This window comes from Nerophis lumbriciformis, linkage group LG39 (assembly GCF_033978685.3).
Source record: "Nerophis lumbriciformis linkage group LG39, RoL_Nlum_v2.1, whole genome shotgun sequence".
In the NCBI taxonomy this organism is placed as follows: Eukaryota; Metazoa; Chordata; class Actinopteri; order Syngnathiformes; family Syngnathidae; genus Nerophis; species Nerophis lumbriciformis.
The window spans coordinates 6,796,830-6,817,122 of NC_084586.2; the positions used below are offsets into that span (position 1 = coordinate 6,796,830).

The 20,293-nt window shown below is 41.2% G+C and overlaps 1 protein-coding gene across 1 annotated transcript in view; it reads right to left on the bottom strand.

Annotated features, from left to right (window-relative positions):
* nup188 (nucleoporin 188) overlaps positions 1-20,293 on the bottom strand; it is a 47,887-nt gene that overhangs the window by 19,043 nt on the left and 8,551 nt on the right. The window contains exons 2-31 of the mRNA XM_061932068.1: positions 19,834-19,888; positions 19,673-19,746; positions 19,515-19,599; positions 19,351-19,431; positions 15,350-15,394; positions 15,178-15,270; positions 14,987-15,106; positions 14,713-14,924; positions 14,514-14,628; positions 10,729-10,929; positions 9,471-9,551; positions 9,313-9,405; positions 9,126-9,245; positions 8,935-9,061; positions 7,710-7,868; positions 7,107-7,233; positions 6,943-7,030; positions 6,795-6,871; positions 6,617-6,731; positions 6,412-6,532; positions 4,042-4,108; positions 3,855-3,980; positions 3,551-3,791; positions 3,267-3,473; positions 3,033-3,202; positions 2,895-2,964; positions 2,749-2,816; positions 1,406-1,604; positions 1,254-1,331; positions 1,095-1,180 (exon numbers count right to left, since the gene is read on the bottom strand). Of these exons, the coding sequence (XP_061788052.1) occupies positions 1,095-1,180; positions 1,254-1,331; positions 1,406-1,604; positions 2,749-2,816; positions 2,895-2,964; positions 3,033-3,202; positions 3,267-3,473; positions 3,551-3,791; positions 3,855-3,980; positions 4,042-4,108; positions 6,412-6,532; positions 6,617-6,731; positions 6,795-6,871; positions 6,943-7,030; positions 7,107-7,233; positions 7,710-7,868; positions 8,935-9,061; positions 9,126-9,245; positions 9,313-9,405; positions 9,471-9,551; positions 10,729-10,929; positions 14,514-14,628; positions 14,713-14,924; positions 14,987-15,106; positions 15,178-15,270; positions 15,350-15,394; positions 19,351-19,431; positions 19,515-19,599; positions 19,673-19,746; positions 19,834-19,888 (3,501 nt within the window). The remainder of the gene's footprint in view (positions 1-1,094; positions 1,181-1,253; positions 1,332-1,405; positions 1,605-2,748; positions 2,817-2,894; positions 2,965-3,032; positions 3,203-3,266; positions 3,474-3,550; positions 3,792-3,854; positions 3,981-4,041; positions 4,109-6,411; positions 6,533-6,616; positions 6,732-6,794; positions 6,872-6,942; positions 7,031-7,106; positions 7,234-7,709; positions 7,869-8,934; positions 9,062-9,125; positions 9,246-9,312; positions 9,406-9,470; positions 9,552-10,728; positions 10,930-14,513; positions 14,629-14,712; positions 14,925-14,986; positions 15,107-15,177; positions 15,271-15,349; positions 15,395-19,350; positions 19,432-19,514; positions 19,600-19,672; positions 19,747-19,833; positions 19,889-20,293) is intronic.

The window sequence follows — 20,293 nt, forward strand, 5'->3', positions numbered from 1 at the left end:
TAAAATACGAGTGTAAAGTATCCATACAACAAAGAATAAGTGTTTATTACATTTTAACAAAAGTGTAGTTGGAATATTTTACAACCGAAAGTAACCAAATATTAACAGTAAATTAACAAGTAGATTAAACATAGTTTTAATAAAATAATACAACAGGAATCGACACTATATTAAAGGGGCTGTTTGAAACATTTACAGAGATAGAGGGCGCCAACTTTGCAATGTATTTTACAGTGTATCACGCCCTCTTATGGCTTCTCCTATGTAATGACATAATTACGTAACACATGCACACGCATTAGCATGAGGTGTTGTTAGCTAATAATAGTAATTTGGACAGCTAGCATAAGCTGTCATTGAATGTATATTCTATCTTAACAACAACATGACTGCAAATTGTTTGTTGCTTCTCTTGGACTGCTTTTGCATGTGTGCACTCGCTCCTGCGCGTACCTGTTGACGAGATAAAGTTAGCGACAGCCGTGAACACCAATCATTTTAACTGGGCCGGTAAAAATGTTTTATGACAAACTTTGTAACTGTGTAAAATGTAGACAATTGTCTAACAAATGTGTTATGTTAAACCACTAACGGTTCTTATTGTTGTATTTCTTTGCTTTAATAAAAAATGTTACCGTGAGGACGTTGCAAAGGGTATCTTTAATGCAGTCGGAGCCTTTGTAATACGTTTTTAAAATGCCTTAATTATAATTTACATACCAAATAATTTGTTGTGATATCGTTATCACAGAAGGCTGCAATATATATCGCAATATCGATTTCAGGCCATACTGCCTAGCCCTATCCATCGCCCCCTTGCTTTGTTTGTTTTATATACAGTACTGTGTAATTTTATATTGTGTTCAGAGTGCACAAACTTTTACTTAACTTTAATGTCAACTTTTGTCAAGGCTGGAACCCATTAGTGATACTTATATGTTTATTATGGATTCATTTGCTTCAATATAACTTGTCTACCGGTACTAAAGAAGCCTGTTCAAGAACCAATTAAGTTGGTAAATCAAGGTTCCACTAATGACTAAAGTTAGACTAAAACCAGAAATCTTTTGACTAAAACAAAAAATAGCGCTTACCTTCGCCACTGTTTGAGCAGGACAAGGAGCAGCGTAGCCATCATGGAGCCGAGGCGAAGACACGGCAGAGACATTGGTCTGGTCAGCTGAGTGGAAGACAAAGTGGACTTAGCTTCAGCAAAGCCGAGGATGAAGACTAGAAGAGGAGGAGGAGCTCACAGCAGCTTTGGTGGCGTCCAGCACATCTATAAAAAGCTTCATCTTGGTTTGGTTGTCAGTCAGCTGCATCACGTCAGACTAAAAAAGGTAAGACAGCATGACTGCAGATCACTGTGGCAACACATCATCATCATCATCACCGCCGGCCTTACGTGACTGGTGGCGAGAATGAGCAGCATGCGCCAGGCCAGCATCAGCATGTGGGTCTGCTCAGGAAAGTAGCACACGCCCTCGTCCTCCATGGCCGCCACATGGCAAACCAGTGACTTAATGTACTGCGACCAGCACTCGTAGCGCCGCGTGTTGGAGAACTTCTGCAGGCCGTCCTTCAGAGACGCCTCCAAGGAGCCGCTGCAACCATGCAGACGAATGCAAAATGTGTTTATTGACAAGTTTAAAGGGGGGGAAGTGCAATTGGAATTTTGTCTATCGTTCAGAATCCTTACGCAAGACAAGCACGTTTCTTTTTTTTTAATGAATTCTAACTCGTAAATAACCGCTAGCAAGAGTCAGCAAACAATGGAGGTAATGGGGTTTTTAAAAACCTCCAAAAACCTCCATCACAGTTTTATATGAACATCGTAAGTTTATATGTAATGTAGAAATAGGCACATTCATGACAACATGTAATATGACGGCGTATTGACTTGACAGACGTATTACGTTCCTTTTTCTACTATCTACTAATCATGAAAGATAACAAAGACTACTTTAGGACAAATGATGATCCAGAAACTTTTATTTTTGAGCCTGAATATAAGGAGAATGATCTACAAGTTTTAGAAGCTGTGTGAAAAGCAGATCCAGCAAGTAGCACGACTGGTGAATGCTAAACAAGAAATACAAACTATGAACATAAAACAATAATTTACTGTACAATGTTTCAGTATTTTTGTATCTTTCCGTTTAGGTGGAGAATTCATCATAATCCTCACAAATGTAAAAAAAAAAAAAAGACAAAAACAAGCGTCTTGTGTTTTTCTCGCTTACTGGGGGTCTAAGTTGGATGAGAGGCATGATTTATAATCTCTAATCAACTTTCACCAAATCAGAGGCGATGCAGCAGCCCACCGGCATAGTATGTCAATAGCTGCAGAAGTCTACCAAGTCAGTTTCCTTGTGTGTTAAACATACTTTGCCAATTAAGCTGATTCTGAGCGAGTTACCTCTCTGTGATCACTGCGCCGCTAAAAGTAATTCCTCAGCGTTTGCACTTCACGAGTAAATGGAGTATTGTTGGCGGTTGTAGTTCTTTTAGAGGGCTTTATGGGCGCAATAGATTATTCCCGTTAGCTGCATTGTTAGCCACCTCATACTTGCCGTATTTTACAAATCAGAATGCATTAAAAAAATAGTTTTGTAGTTGTAGTTTTGTGAATGGTAAGCAAAATTCTAAAGAGTGCAGTTCCCCTTAAAGCAGATAGTTTGGTGTTTCCCCAGCTGAAAACTAAATTGTTCGTTGGAGGCCGAGAAGGAAGGACGTTCAAAAGTTTACCTGTGGACGTAGAAGATTTCCAGGCCGACAATTTTCATGGCAAAGGCGCACGTTTCTAGAACACAAGGCTGCAGGGAAAAGTGTGCTTATTAAAGTCCACTAATTACAAAAATGCAAATCAAGTGCAAAAGAACATGTGTGCAAACCTCAGTGGTGTCTGAAGGTGGCGCCAGGGTTCCAAAAAGTGGCGTGGTCAAGTTCTCCCAAAACCTGTCTCTGTGTTGAAAAAAAAATAGTCGTGTGACTCAACTCGTCATCAACCGAAGACGTGCTAAGCGTTTTACTTGGTGCGTAGGACAGAAATGGCGCTGTCGCGGCGGTCCTGCCACAGCGCCAGGAGGAAGGCTAGGGCAGCGCGGTGGAGCAGTGGGGGGCACCAGTACTTGCCCTGCTGCTTGGAGTCAATCAGGTCGAGCACCACGTGAAGGCAGCTCCACTCGCCCAGCAGGAACTCCTGCAAGGTAGTTGGAGAGTTCACATTTCAAGTATTTGGGGGGTTTAATCGCCACAGCGCTTACCTTTGACCCCTCGTTGCCATCCTTCACTTCTAGGTTAAGGAAAAGCTCGATGAGGCCCGGCTGAGTTTCCACGGCAACAGTCAGGAACTCCAAGATCATGACTTTGATTCTCATGTCTTCTGTCTTGCTCTGCAGACGAGTGAGGAAGGCGTCGCGGATGGCGGCTGCGTCATTGCCGAGGCAGGCATACACGGACATAGGGGCGACCTGGTAGCGGGAGATCGAGGGTGAGAAGTCACGCCTACGTTGGAGGACAAAAAACTCGGCGGCTGCCGCAGGGTTACCGTGGCTAGGCGCTTGAGAAGCTGGATAGCGAGGCGTGGCAGCGCTGGGTCGTGCTTGTGGTAGATGTACTTGGCCAGGACCACCACCAGGTTGTTGCCGTGACCGCCGTGCTGCGTCAGGGCTTGCTCCAGGGGGGACACCGCATCAGATGGCGGCTTCAGGCGAATTGCATTGTTGGTGACCGAGAAGGCCAGCTTGACCGTCTGGATGAGGATATGACCCGGACCCTCAGAGCCGCCGCTGAGTACATAGACTCAATGAGCACCAAAGTCAGAAACACATGTTGGCGAAGGAGTTGCTCACCTGCTGGGCTGAGCGGCGAGAACAACGTCTATTTTGTCCACGCCGACCCCCATGATGTTGACCACGGCCTGCCCCGCCTCGGTGTTGGCCAGGCTGTAGATGCACAGTGACTGCAGGGTGGGAGTGCTGCAAGAAATACCTTCATATTAGGAAACACATTCACACACACAAAATAGAAGTGCCATACCTGCCATGATCTTCTCCCTCTGGACTCAAATTAAGAATGGCGTGGATGAGCTCCAAAATGAGACAACCTGCAGTAACATCGATTTTGATTCACAATGATGGCGAGGAATGAACACGCTACACAAGGGGTGTCCAGACTTTTTCTAGCGAGTGCCGCATACAGAACAATTGAATGATACATTTTGTACATTAAAGTAAGGCTGGACGATTATTTTGAGTGATCTTTAAATCACGATTATTTATAAATTTGAAAACATGAGTATTTATTGGACCACCAAAACTAAACTTTAAATATAATTTAAAATAGAAAACAATATAAATTTGTAATGAATAAACAATAATAGTAGCAACAATTAATTAAAAACAACAATAGCAATTAAAAAAATAAGAGAATTCAGTTTCATTTTTTTTCATATTTTAACTTTTTTTTACTATCATAGTTTGTGTGCTTTTTGTGTCATTAAAATAAAATATAATAAAATGTTTGTCACTTAAAAGGCAATATCCTCACATTTATTGGATCCTCACATTTATTGGTGCAATTTATCTCTGGACAATTTTGACCATTATTAGGTCAAAGCAAAAATATTTTGTATGTTTAACAATAAGTACATTATGCCTCTGTAAGATAATTTCTTGAAACCTTTATTTAGTTTGTGCAGTCAGACCAGATGTTGCGCACAGCGCTGTTACTATGAAGGGGGAACGTGTGCTGCGGTTCTGACCTTGACGAGTATGGAGGCTACTAGAGTCTGTAGAAGAAGAGAGATAGACTCCAGTTGTAACTTCTGTTCTGTTTGTACGTTGATCTTACATCGATGATGACGTTCACAACAACACAAGCAGATGAGATAAGTTGTGGGTGTGTTTATTGTTAAAGCTAGCTTTAGCTTCGTAGTTTAGTCTGTGTTTAAAGTTACCGTCTTGACAATGTTTAGTGCAGGACAGGGCGGCGTAGTGTTTCAAGAATGAATGAATGGTCCTCGACACATTATTTTCCCAAACAAATGTTCCTTCTCCTCAGAAAGACAGCATTTCACTCACATTCATGTCCATTTCTGTGATATTCTTCGTTTAACAGCGGATTCCATTTTATTGGCCAATTCGGTTATTTTGTCTGCGATTACGTTAACGCAGAAAGCATATGGCCTTATTTTTTTGTTGAGTTTAGTAATTATTAATAAGAGCTGTGTCAAATAAAAAGTAGCAAACATGGTGAGATCCAAACTTCTACAAGACGTGGTCTGTTTCCACTCATACACTCATTCATCCATTTACCAGCTCAGGAATTTGCATGTACTTTGCATAGCACATTAATCTTTTAATTAATTGATTATAACATTTTTATGATTGTTAAAGACAAAATCGAGATTAAAATTCGATTGATTGTCCAGCTCCACAATAAATGTACTGAAAACAATACAAAGTAGATCGATATATGCTAAATTATATGAACAAAACACCCACTTGTTAGCTTTGTGTTAGAGGAACAAAGCACATTACTGTAATATCTAATCCAACCCTCTGTAATTATTATTATATTATTTAATTTCTTATTAATATTCTTTACTATTATTTCGCTAACTAAAACTTATTTAGGCGCTTTAGCATACAAAAACTTACCATGTCTTGCAAGAAATCGAAGACCACAGTACAGTAAGACGCACAAGTTGTCGGCCATTTTGGTTTTCAGGTCCGAATTTTGGGGGGGATTCACGGCAATTACCGTATTTTTCGGACTATAAGTCGCAGTTTTTTTCAGTTTGGCCGGGGGTGCGACTTATACTCAGGAGCGACTTATGTGTGAAATTATTAACACATTACCGTAAAATATCAAATATTATTATTTAGCTCATTCACGTAAGAGACTAGATGTATAAGATTTCATCGGATTTAGCGATTAGGAGTGACAGATTGTTTGGTAAAGGTATAGCATGTTCTATATGTTATAGTTATTTGAATGACTCTTACCATATGTTACGTTAACATACCAGGCACGTTCTCAGTTGGTTATTTATGCATCATATAACGTACACTTATTCAGCCTGTTGTTCACTATTCTTTATTTATTTTAAATTGCCTTTCAAATGTCTATTCTTGGTGTTGGGTTTTATCAAATAAATTTCCCCCAAAAATGCGACTTATACTCCAGTGCGACTTATATATGTTTTTTCCCTTCTTTATTATGCATTTTCGGCCAGTGGGACTTATACTCCGGAGCGACTTATACTCGGAAAAATACAGTACATTTTTTTAAATGTATGTGATGTCCTAATAGACGACGTGTTTATTTTGTCTGTAGAATGTGTCAATAAAAAAAAAAAACATACTTTGGACACCCCTTTGCTACCAATCCTACGGTGGAACTCACCGATCCTCTCCCTGACCCCGTACGTGTTGTAGCGCCACTTATGGTATGTGGGCAGCATCTCCTTTAAGACCAGCAGCACGCAGGGAATCAAACCTTTGTTCTGAGTGCTGCCCAGCTGACCCTAATGGCACCAAAAGTCATTAATGGCCATGAACATTTGATGTGCATCTCATCAACAACAACAACAACATAAAGTACGACGCACCTTGACCAGAGTTGTGACAAGCTTGAGGAAGGCCATGGTCACGGCGTACTCCCCCCTGGGCTGCTCGATCTGGACCAGCAGGTTGCCATAGTTACCCGCTTTCATGCCCTCCGCACTGAATTGCAAACAGGCTGGTTAGCGTCTAATAAACAAACAGGAGAGCGAGCACACCGGTCACCTGATACACTGGCCCATGCTGGTCAGAGGGTTGGAGGCGAAGGGGAGGAAGCCTGTGCGCTGCAGACTTGACCACACCTGAAAAAACAGAGTCAGCAGTGAGGATGATTCCTAGACAGACCACTCGACATCCGAAAGCGTGCTCCCACCTTCCCAGGCATCCTGGCGGCCAGGACAGACAGGCAGTTGATGCATGACGCGATCACGTCCACTGGCGGGTTGATGACCGAAGTTAACCTGCCAAAAAATAAATAAATAAACATAAACAGGGCGCTTCTCACGGATGCTGAGTGTGTGCTGGTGTGCGTTTTACCTCTGCAGCAACATGTATATGCGTGAGGTGAGAGGCAACAGCCAGTCGGACACGGTCCAGTCTGTGCTGATGATCTTGTGCATAAGGTCCAGGATGGGCTTTACACGTGCACAGTGAGCTAGGACATCTTCATGCGGAAAGATGGCCACACTGTCACCGTTTTGTCGGACATAAGTGGAACCTCCATTTACCAACCCCTTTACAAACTTTTCCATTAACGAGTCACAGGCCTAATAAAAATTTGCTTTTTAAGAAACGAACAAGCTATGTGTGGTTTGAAACATTCAGGAAGTATCCACAGCATTGTGGACACTGCCCCGGCCCTCACGCTCATTATGTTTTTTTTATAAACAGTACTGTATAGCTTCATATTTAAAGTGTACGAATTTACTAAAATATGGATTTTTGTCAAGGTTGTTACCCTTTATTCATATTTACATTGTTTCTTATGGAGAAATTTGCTTTAATATATGAATTTTTCTATTTTTGAACCCTGTTCAAGAAACAACTAGCTTTGTAAATTGAGGTTACACCGTACTACACATCCAATAACAGAAACAAGAAACAGTTGTACATGCAGTACAATGTTGAGCTGAGGTTTACCTGCAGTAGAAACAACATGGAGCAGCATCTCCACTTCACATGTAAACAAAGTCCAGGAGCTGTACGAGTGGTCCCACCGCACCACGTAGCCCTGTTCGCCGCCAATCATCACCTGGCCCAGAGTTCCTTGCGGCATCCATAGGTTGGTCTGGCCTGTGCCTTTAAGAGGAGACAAAATCAGCTCAAGCACACGACTCCTTGGGAAAAATGACGGTCTTAATCAAGGGTGTCCAAACGCTTTCCACTGAGGGCCGCACACTGAAAGATCAAAGCATTCAGGGCCCGTTATGATATTTGGCATTTTTCAAACCCTTGCGACATATGGACTTTTTTTTGTTGCTTTTAGGGCTCCCCTTAAGTTTTGTCCCGGAGACCTGGAAGGTTCCCAGTCATAGAAATGTTCAAAATAATATATATATTTTTTATTTTTTTAATCGCCTAAATCTTTAGATCAACTTCAGATCTGTCCATTTTTTTTAATTTTTTTTAAAATCTTTTATGCTCTTTGGGTCAAAGAAAATCCTGTTTTTTTGTGGCAAAAACAATACATGCATTATCCCTCCCCCCAAAATTTTTCAAACTGAAATATTTGATGTGAAGTAATTGGAGCCTTAAATGGGTCAACAATTCATAACATTGATTGTGATTTATGATTTTATTTTAAAAATAAAAACAGTTTTTAAAAATAAAACTCCCACTTAAATGTTCAGGGATACAAAGGGGCCTCACTCATTAAAGTGTTAAAAATAAGTCTTATATAATTATTACATAGGTTTTTACTTTCTATGCTTAAACCTCTACATTAATTTTAGAGGCCATTTTTGTCATGGAAAACCTTTTTTTTTCTAATGGCAAACACACAAAACACACTATTTTCCACAAAACATGTTTCAAAGTGGAATATTTGATGTGAGACTTTAATAGGTCAATATTTCATAACATTGATTTTGATTCATTATTTTTTGAGAAATGAAAGGGTTAAAGAAAAGAAAGTGTCTGCATGGCAGTCTTGTGTTTTTACAGTCAACATTACAACTTTTTCTCGTTACATTTCACCTGTATGCCATTTTAATACACTTCTTTAACATTTTCTTTTGTAATATTTCTAGGATGTCCCTTGGACCGTTAAAAAAAATTAGCTCTGGGCTGCAAATGGTTCCCGAGGTGCACTTTGGACACCTCTGATCTAAATTTGAATGAACAGGAAGGTTAAAAAAATACCAACCAAGCGGGTAAAGACGTTTTGGAGTCTGCCTTCTCCACAATGTCTCATCTTCCTTGGCGATGATGTCATTAGGTTTATGTTTGTAAGCTTGGGTGTAGAAGGACATCTTATCCAAAAAGTTGTACACCTGTCACACAGAAGTTCATTAAAAAGCTAGTTGGAGCATCTTCCACATGCTGGTGGGGCACTACCTTTTTAACGGTGGACTTGTTAGACAGAAGCGCAGTGAGGAGCTGCAAAAGAGGTCCAATCTTATGAGGGAACATTCCGACGGCGCTGTCCAGGATCACTCCCAATCCCATGTTGGGCTTCTGTCACAACATTCAAAAACAAGTGATGAACTATTACCGGGGCGTTCTCGCACTAGTTGCGTCTCACCATCTCCCAGAAGACTTCGGCCAGACTGGGAGCGGAGAGGACCTCGCAGGCGGCGTCGATCAGGTAGGAGTTCTGAGCCCCGGCGCTGCCAGTCTGGTAGAGATGAATGGTTAAAGATGGGAGAAGGAACATTGCTGGCAAGCCTGTTTGACGCTTACCTGAAGGCTTTCCTCTTCAAACGATGTGATGACGAATGACAGGAGGCCGTAAACGCACATCTTGGCTGTGCTTGCTGTGCACTGCCATGAAAAAAACAGATTTAATTCAACCAGCGTATAAATGCTGCACCTGGAAAAAAAAACATTTCTTACTTAGAATTGTCCAGCAGGATTTTTGTCCTTTAAAATGAAACAAAAATCTTACTATTTTTATGTCTATGGGATGGTCTGATGAGAGTTTTAAGCTTCTGATTCTGATCATTAATACGTAAGTTCAGCCAATACCAATATCGGTCACATGTATTGAGTGTATAATGTTCAACGTATTTATGGTGAGAGCTATTGACAGTTTTAACATCACATTATTTAAAATTGCTCCTTATGCTCCTTATTAAGATCAAAACAAAGTCAATAGTGAACAATAACTACAAAAAGCAGAAACGATCTACTACTCAATTAAGTCATTTTGGTTTTTGCCCTTAAAGTTCTCCTGTGTCCTCGGAATTAATTAGTTTGTAAACCAAAAAATTATTTTGAAAAAAATTACCATATCACCCTAATCACTCAAGTATCCCTCATATACTGATACTCTTGGTATCAATACCACCAATTTATGAAAGGATCCGGCCTCCTCTTACGTGTTGTGTACTGACTGTGACAATGCTGACGCACCAAGAACAGTTGTTACATTATCCTCACTCTATTAGTTATAATTGGCTTCCATCTATACTTCTTAGTGTTTACTACACACTTAATTATTGGGAGTTGTTTAAAGCTAACTTAGCGATTAGCTTAACTATTAGCATGCCTGCTACTGGCTTGCTCTCGGTGTCCAAAACATATACGGTAGCCTTGACCTCCAGTGATAAACATACCTGATAATGATTAGCTGTGCCACACTGTATGGAGACACACAATTAGTTGCTAGCCACTATTCAGCAGGGTGACTACAAATAAAAAAAAGTGTCCACCAGATCGGATCAGCATTTGTAATTGAAACCGATCGATCAGCACATCCTTTTATTTATCTATATTAGTATTAATAAGAAATATATTTAATGCAATTGCTACTCCTGCGAGGTGACGAATGATAAAAAGTGCACTAAGTCCTTGTTTAAAAAGGGCGATGTTGGTTTGTAATGCAGCCACTGAATTTTTTTATGGTCACTACTTAGAAATGAGTTTGCAAGTTAATGTGAATCATGTTTAGTATTTTCGGGCAGCCTTACATAAGACACAGGCATTTACGCAGCCTTACGTTGTTCCCTGAGACTCCGAGGCCTTTCAGCATGGTGGACAGGTATTTAAAGACCTCCAGCTGCAAGGCGGTGCTGCCGATCATCCTAATGCCTGGGTTGGATTCGTCCGGTCTCAGTGTGTGCCTCAGCAGGACCCAGGCCAGCAGGACTGGGCCGTGATGAGGGAGGTCCCCAAAGGTCAACAGCAGTTGGTCCATTTCCTGGGAGGGACAGAAAACAAAAGGTGGTCGCATCTTTAGGTACACCTGTACTAGGGCTTGACAATTATTTAAATTTCCATTTCAAATTTGGCTTCTCCAATCATTAAAAAATATATAAATCGTACAAAAACGAGTAATGGTCTGTGCAATATGCAAGCAAATTTCTGAGCTTGTAACAGTGAAACGGTTGAGTGAGCATTTGAGTGAAAACCAGACCACGTCTAGGTACTAGAAGTTTGGGATCTATTAGTACAATTAGGTAATAGATTACGTAACCATAATAGATCTGGCTAATAAAACAGAATCCACTGTTTAACGCGCAATAGCAAGAACATTTACATAAAAGTGACTGAAATGTTGTCATTGTGAGGAAAAGGAACATTTGTTTGGGGAAAAAATGTGTCTGGTACCACTCATTCATCCCCAAAACACGCCCTGAACAAAACAATGTGGAGATGGCAATTTGAAACTGCAACTAAACCATGAAGCTAGAGCTAGCAAGCACAATGCATACATACACAAAACACATGTCATCTGCTTGTGTTGTTGTGAACGGCATCATTGATGTACGATCAATGTACAAACAGGACGGAGGTTGCAACTAAAAGGCTTATGCTTTTTTAATTTTTTTTAAAAGCCTCAAGTCGTCTCTACACTCGTCAAGCTCAGAAGAGCAGCCCACTTCCCTTCTTTACAATAAGAACGGTGTGCGCAACATCCAGTCTGACTGCACAAAAAAAAATTATATTTCCCAAAAGTACTTTACAAAAGCATAATGTACTTAAAGCAAGTATTGACAATTTTACAAAAAATAGCTTTAAGTTAAGGGTTTCCCCTTAATGTAATTGAATGTGGTGTGCCGCCACACCATGAAAATAAGGGCTTTTTTTTAACTTGAAAACGAATTAAAGTAATATATTATAGCCACCAGAAAAAAATCACAAAGTCCGACGCTATTTTTACATTTTATTGCCAATCTTATAAACAATGGCACAATTCCAACAGGTTTTACCTCCCATGAAAACACGTTCGTCTCCTTGAGTCTTCGCTTCCCCACCGGACACACAACAACACTTCCTCATTCTCTGCCAATTACATTTCAGGAAGGGACGGTGTGTAAACATGGGAAAAACTGACATCAAATCCAAACCACACGAATATGTATAGCCTATTATTGACAAGTGATGTACTGAAAACTCGACCACCAAAAAAAGACTGATTACCAAAAACCGTGCTACCGAAACCGGATGTAAACAAAACGCACGCCATTGTCTGGAATGTTGTCCACATGTCTGCGATGTTGACATGATTTTTGTATATATTGCAGATATATCCGCACGGACAGCCATCTACATAATGTGCAAATATTAAGAGGACAGTGGCAGCTTTTAAAAAGAAAGTCCAACTAGAGCAACAGTGCAAAGCAAGTGTGGCATCATGCTGACTGCAGCCTCTTTAGTCAGGGACATCGAGGGACAGAAGTAGTCTCTAAACACGAGTACATTCTATAATAACACCAGAAGAAGATGCTAGATTTATATCTACTTGTTTTTAATTTAAAAAAGGTAATTTAAAGACTGCAAACACTTGAAAAAATCTCAACAAAAAGCAACAATTGCAAAAATGGCAAAACGATATTAAATATATGTTATCATACCTGCCAACTTTTGAAATCAGAAAAACCTAGTAGCCAGGGTCCAGGGGCCGCAGGCCCCGGTAGGTCCAGGACAAAGTCCTGGTGGGGGGTTCAGCTTCGCCCCCCGACGCAAAATGATTATTAGCATTCAGACAGGTTAAAATGTTGCTAAAACCATCACTTTTCTATCAGTCACAGTGACTTTTCGAAACAAAAATATTACAGCAAAAATCATATGGGTTGATTGACATGTTTATTCTGTAAGCTAACTTCAATAGTTTGAAATTATTTTGACAGTTAATGCCAGTTATCCTGTCAACCTTTCACAAGACTTCAATTTGTTAATTGAAAGTATAAACACTTTTTACAGTAAACAAATGGTAAAACAGTACTAAACAATTCCATAAAAAAAAAATTGGTGTCATTATTAACTTTCTGTCCAAGCTTGTATAATCTACTGCCTTGTTCAATTGTAAAAAATATTCTGTGCCTAAAATTCACATTTCTATCACAATTATCATACTGTAAACATGGTAAGCTAACTTCATTAAAATTAATAGTCCTGTCAATAGCATGGAATTACAATTCAAATGTAGTTTTTTTGTAAGCCTTTCAAAAGAATTCAAAATATGAAAAATTAATGAAAATTAATTTAAGCCATCAGACACTTGAAAAGTGGCACATCACATCTCTAATGTAATCATTTTAACTTTTCAACAGAAATAGCACTGCAAAAATATTAAGGACATACTTCTGTATTTTGGTAGTTATGCTGTCAACATTTAACAAGATTTCTTCAACTTGGACTTGAAAGCATAAATAGTATAAACACTTTTAACAGTATAACAGTACTAAACAATTCCAATAGATAACATTGGTGTCATTACCTTTTTGTGGCTAAAATCCAAAGTTTTCCACTTGTATCGCTAGCAACGGCATTAGACTTGTGTTTTTTTGTCCCAACGTGGTCTTTTACATCGCTAATTCCTCCGTGTCCGATCGAAAAATCTTGTCTGCACAAGGTGCAATTCGCGTAGTTTTCACCCTTTTTGGAACGGATAATTATTCCCGGATAGGCTTTTGAATATTCTTTACGGAATGACTGCAGTTTTCTTTTCGGTTTAAGACTCGTTTGCGATGTTTCTCCGGCTGATTCCATGATCGTTCGCTCGTTTGGAAACAATGGCAACAGGTGCCTCGTGCTTGGCAGCGGTGCTATAAATAGCCTCGCGCATTTAAAAAAATGTTTTTTTTTAAATTAATGAAAAACCGTATTTTTTATCACTGCAACTGTAACCCGGAATAGGTTGATGAAAACCGTACTAATTACGGGAAAACCGGAGTAGTTGGCAGGTATGTGTTATTACTAATCAATAAAAACAGACTTGTTTTAAAAATGTATGCATACATTTTTGGAGCATCTTTAAAGATAATCATATGGTCGTAGCAATTCAACCACGCCCCCACCACCACAGTTTAGGGGAAACCCTGTAAAATATTGGTTTAAAATTGTCCGAAGATGTATAACACCAATAAATGTAAGGACTTTTGTATCTTATTAAGTTGTATTTATGACACGAACAGCACAACCTCAATGGAGGTAAAATAAGTGTAAAAGGTAAAAAACAGAATTTAAAAAAATCTAAACGGAAAAACTGAATTGTATTGTTTTATTATATCGTTATTTTAATGTATTGTTGTTACTATTATTATTTCACATGATGTTTATTCGTTAGTAATTTATATCCATTGTTCATTTAACTTATATTTAACGTTGAATTTTGGAGGTAAAATAAATACTCATGTTATCAAATTAATGAATAAAAATGATCGTGATTGTTATTTTTGCCACAGTCTTCTAGCTCTAACCTGCCAACGAATTAAGGCTGATTCTGGTAATTAATCCTTGTAAAAAGAAAATAATGTTTTTTGTTGACGTGGGTCACACCTTGACGATGTCAAGAACGTTGGAGAACTGGTGCTGCTGAGTACAGTCCTCCAATGCACACTTGTGGAGGAAGTCTATGTCCATGCCCTCCACCAGGATAAGGGAGCCAAGGTAGCTGCATATTAGAGGGAAGAAAACTTTAGAGAGTATTTAAAGGACATTTTGTGTGTTTTTCAAGAGCAGACAAAGTTCTTCTCACCCGATCCTGTCCACTAGCGCGTCCATGCTCTTGTCCACCAGGTGCCTGTTGGTCTGCCGCAAACCAAAGCCCTGCTCCTTGAACATTTTGGTGAAGGCCAGCAGGTCGGCCGGGCTCATCTCGAAGTAGGCGTAGTACAAGAAGATGATCTCCAGCAGCAGTGACTGCTCTCTCAGGCACTGCAGGAACCACCGGGACACCTGCCGCTCCGTCTGGGGACGACAAAACAATGGACAGTTTGTCTCTCACTTCTAAATATGAAACGCGTCATCACCATGAGGTTTCCGTGGGTCTCCCATGTCGGCGCCTCGGCTTTGAAGAGGTTCTGGAACTGGGACTGGTAGTTGTTCACCAGGTCCTTCTCCAGTTTGTTGACACAGTTCGAGTACTCGGCCTTGACAAAACAAAAACAATTTTACAAATGAAAGTTTTAATTCTAAAGTGCTCAGAGAGGGTACTCCTAACCCTGTAGGGGTGTCGCTCGTCTTGGAAGTAGGTCAGCATGAGCAGGACACACCTGAGTAGACACATGCGCTCCTCGTAGTAATAGTCAGCTACCTGTCAATCAGAAAAACACCACCTTAAAAACTAATACTTGACTTAATAAATAAGATAATTTATTCAAATGGCAACTCACCTTAAGTAGCATTGCCTGGCTTTGCCGCTCATCCTTTAGAACCACCTGCTCAAAAACACATTAGTTAGTGGATCATCAATTTATTTCATGATGTATTAATAGCTTTCATACTACAGATTAGAGATCAACCGATATGTGAAAGCACATCGGAGAAGAATTCTCACAAGAACTCAATTAAATGCCCCTGTCGGATATCAAAACATACCGGTATTTGGGGAGAATTATTGACAATGAGAGTAATGCCACCCATCCATTTTCTGTTTAATCTCTTAATAAATTACAAACCCCGTTTCCATATGAGTTGGGAAATTGTGTTAGATGTAAATATAAATGGAATACAGAGATTTGCAAATCCTTTTCAACCCATATTCAATTGAATGCACTACAAAGACAAGATAATTGATGTTCAAACTCATAAACTTTATTTTTTTTTTGCAAATAATAATTAACTTAGAATTTCATGGCTGCAACACGTGCCAAAGTAGTTGGGAAAGGCCATGTTCACCACTGTTACATGGCCTTTCCTTTTAACAACACTCAGTAAACGTTTAGGAACTGAGGACACACATTTTTTAAGCTTCTCAAGTGGAATTCTTTCCCATTCTTGCTTGATGTACAGCTTAAGTTGTTCAACAGTCCGGGGGTCTTCGTTGTGGTATTTTAGGCTTCATAATGCGCCACACATTTTCAATGGGAGACAGGTCTGGACTACAGGCAGGCCAGTCTAGTACCCGCACTCTTTTACTATGAAGGCACGTTGATGTAACACGTGGCTTGGTATTGTCTTGCTGAAATAAGCAGGGGCGTCCATGGTAACGTTGCTTGGATGGCAACATATGTTGCTCCAAAACCTGTATGTACCTTTCAGCATTAATGGTGCCTTCACAGATGTGTAAGTTACCCATGTCTTGGGCACTAATACACCCCCATACCATCACAGATGCTGGCTTTTCAACTTTGCGCCTATAACAATCCGGATGGTTCTTTTCCTCTTTGGTCCGGAGGACACGACGTCCACAGTTTCCAAAAACAATTTGAAATGTGGACTCGTCAGACCACAGAACACTTTTCCACTTTGTATCAGTCCATCTTAGATGAGCCCAGGCCCAGCGAAGCCGACGCGTTTCTGGGTGTTATTGATAAATGGTTTTCGCCTTGCATAGGAGAGTTTTAACTTGCACTTACAGATGTAGCGACCAACTGTAGTTACTGACAGTGGGTTTCTGAAGTGTTCCTGAGCCCATGTGGTGATATCCTTTACACACGGATGTCGCTTGTTGATGCACTACAGTCTGAGGGATCAAAGGTCACGGGCTTAGCTGCTTACGTGCAGTGATTTCTCCAGATTCTCTGAACCCTTTGATGATATTACGGACCGTAGATGGTGAAATCCCCAAATTCCTTGCAATAGCTGGTTGGAGAAAGATTTTTCTTAAACTGTTCAGCAATTTGCTCACGCATTTGTTGACAAAGTGGTGACCCTCGCCCCATCCTTGTTTGTGAATGACTGAGCATTTCATGGAATCTACTTTTATACCCAATCATGGCACCCACCTGTTCCCAATTTGCCTGTTCACCTGTGGGATGTTCCAAATAAGTGTTTGATGAGCATTCCTCAACTTTATCAGTATTTATTGCCACCTTTCCCAACTTCTTTGTCACGTGTTGCTGGCATCAAACTCTAAAGTTAATGATTATTTGCAAAAAAAAAAATGTTTATCAGTTTGAACATGAAATATGTTGTCTTTGTAGCATATTCAATTGAATATGGGTTGAAAATGATTTGCAAATCATTGTATTCCGTTTATATTTACATCTAACACAATTTCCCAACTCATATGGAAACGGGGTTTGTAAAAAATATAATTGGGCTCCAGCAAAAAAAAACGTTTCTCATGTAGGGCGAATATAAATGGTAAATGGGTCGTACTTGTATAGCGCTTTTCTACCTTTTTTTTTTAAGGAACTCAAAGCGCTTTGACACTATTTTCCACATTCACCCATTCACACACACACATTCACACATTCACACACTGATGGCGGGAGCTGCCATGCACGGCGCTAACCAGTCCCATCAGGAGCAAGGGTGAAGTGTCTTGCTCAAGGACACAACGGACGTGACTAGGATGGTAGAAGGTGGGGATTGAACCAGTAACCCTCAGATTGCTGGCACGGCCACTCTCCCAACTTCGCCACGCCGTCCCGAATAGGCTGGTGTTTGAGCAGTATTACTATTTCACTAAATATATATATATATATATATATATATATATATATATATATATATACATATATTGAAAAATAAATACTAAATACTGGTATCGTATGTGTATATATTCTATCTGCTGATGTAGTTCTGTAGTAGTTGTAAATAAAAAAATAAAATAAAGCCGATACCAATATACCCATCCATCCATCCATCCATCTTCTTCCGCTTATCCGAGGTCGGGTCGCGGGGGCAGCAGCCTAAGCAGGGAAGCCCAGACTTCCCTCTCCCCAGCCACTTCGTCCAGCTCCTCCCGGGGGATCCTGAGGCGTTCCCAGGCCAGCCGGGAGACATAGTCTTCCCAACGTGTCCTGGGTCTTCCCCGTGGCCTCCTACCGGTCGGACGTGCCCTAAACATCTCCCGAGGGAGGCGATCGGGTGGCATCCTGACCAGATGCCCGAACCACCTCATCTGGCTCCTCTCGATGTGGAGGAGCAGCGGCTTTACTTTGAGCTCCCCGCGGATGACAGAGCTTCTCACCCTATCTCTAAGGGAGAGCCCTGCCACCCGGCGGAGGAATCTCATTTCGGCCGCTTGTACCCGTGATCTTGTCCTTTCGGTCATAACCCAAAGCTCATGACCATAGGTGAGGATGGGAACGTAGATCGACCGGTAAATTGAGAGCTTTGCCTTCCGGCTCAGCTCCTTCTTCACCACAACGGATCGATACAGCATCCGCATTACTGAAGATGCCGCACCGATCCGCCTGTCGATCTCACGATCCACTCTTCCCTCACTCGTGAACAAGACTCCGAGGTACTTGAACTCCTCCACTTGGAACAGGGTCTCCTCCCCAACCCGGAGATGGCACTCCACCCTTTTCCGGGCGAGAACCATGGACTCGGACTTGGAGGTGCTGATTCTCATCCCAGTCGCTTCACACTCGGCTGCGAACCGATCCAGCGAGAGCTGAAGATCCTGGCCAGATGAAGCCATCAGGACCACATCATCTGCAAAAAGCAGAGACCTAATCCTGCAGCCACCAAACCAGATCCCCTCAACGCCTTGACTGCGCCTAGAAATTCTGTCCATAAAAGCTATGAACAGAATCGGTGACAAAGGGCAGCCTTGGCGGAGTCCAACCCTCACTGGAAACGTGTCCGACTTATGCCGGCAATGCGGACCAAGCTCTGACACTGATCATACAGGGAGCGGACCGCCAAAATCAGACAGTCCTATCGGACTGTCTGATTTTGGCAGTCTGATACTCTCTGAGCACTCCCCACAGGACTTCCCGAGGGACACGGTCGAATGCCTTCTCCAAGTCCACAAAGCACATGTAGACTGGTTGGGCAAACTCCCATGCACCCTCAAGGACCCTGCCGAGAGTATAGAGCTGGTCCACAGTTCCACGACCAGGACAAAAACCACACTGTTCCTCTTGAATCCGAGGTTCGACTATCCGGCGTAGCCTCCTCTCCAGTACACCTGAATAGACCTTACTGGGAAGGCTGAGGAGTGTGATCCCACGATAGTTAGAACACACCCTCCGGTTCCCCTTCTTAAAGAGAGGAACCACCACCCCGGTCTGCCAATCCAGAGGTACCGCCCCCGATGTCCACGCGATGCTGCAGAGTCTTGTCAACCAAGACAGCCCCACAGCATCCAGAGCCTTAAGGAACTCCGGGCGGATCTCATCCACCTCCCGGGGCCTTGCCAATATACCCCACAATGCCAAATGTCGTAATCTGTAGATGCTCTAAAATCTAACAGAGTGAATTATCAAAGTGAAACCTTTAAAGAGTTCCGAGTTCCCCTGTAGTCCTCCTGCAGGTAGCATTGCAACAGCTGCACACTCTGCAGCTCATCAAGTGCCTGTTACCAACACAGTCCGTCAAAAAAACGACCAAATAAAGAGCTAACAAAAGTGATATTTTCCCTAAATGATAAATCCTTACCAGCAACTTACTGATCCTAAGACCGAAATCTTTTAAAGGCTGAGCGACATCTTTCTTCTCCTTCACTTTGCCAGCAGAGGAGGAGCTAGAAAGTTGCAACGACAATTACTCCCTGGCTGAAATAAGGGCTGGGTTTGATCAAATATTAGTAAACATACCTGGGCGACTTGTAGTAGCTTAGCCCTTGATGTAGTCTGTCCCAGTGGGTTTCGAGCTCGGACTGGATTTGAATCTTTGAACATTAAAACACCGGGAGAACATCATGTACATGTTTTTGTCAGCTTGAAGACCATATACAGTTTGCTTTGAAGGAACATACCGGCTCTCGCAGGGCTGATCTTCCCAGCAATATGGTCCATAACTCTCGACAGCTTCTACAAGAGAATTTAAATGAAAAGAACACGTCTGGAAACAATCTTAAATTGACAGCAGTGTGAGTACTTCTAGTGCTTTTTAAGTGTTAAGCAAGGTAAGCAGCTATTTTTCTATTATAGTTTAAAGCTTGGTAGCTAACTATTTCTAATAGTGGGACTACTACTAGTGCATAGGCATCAAACTCAGAGCTCGGAGGCCAGATCTGGCCCGCCAAATTATTTCATGTGGCCTGCCGCCTAGGGCTGGGCGATATGGCCGAAAATTACATCATGATATACGTTTTGTATATTGATCGATATCGATAATTAGTGATACTTTTTACAACTTATTTAAGCCTGCCAATAAATACAGTAAAACCATTTCCAAATTACCATGGGTGCTATTGATCAGTGGAGTAAGTGTCT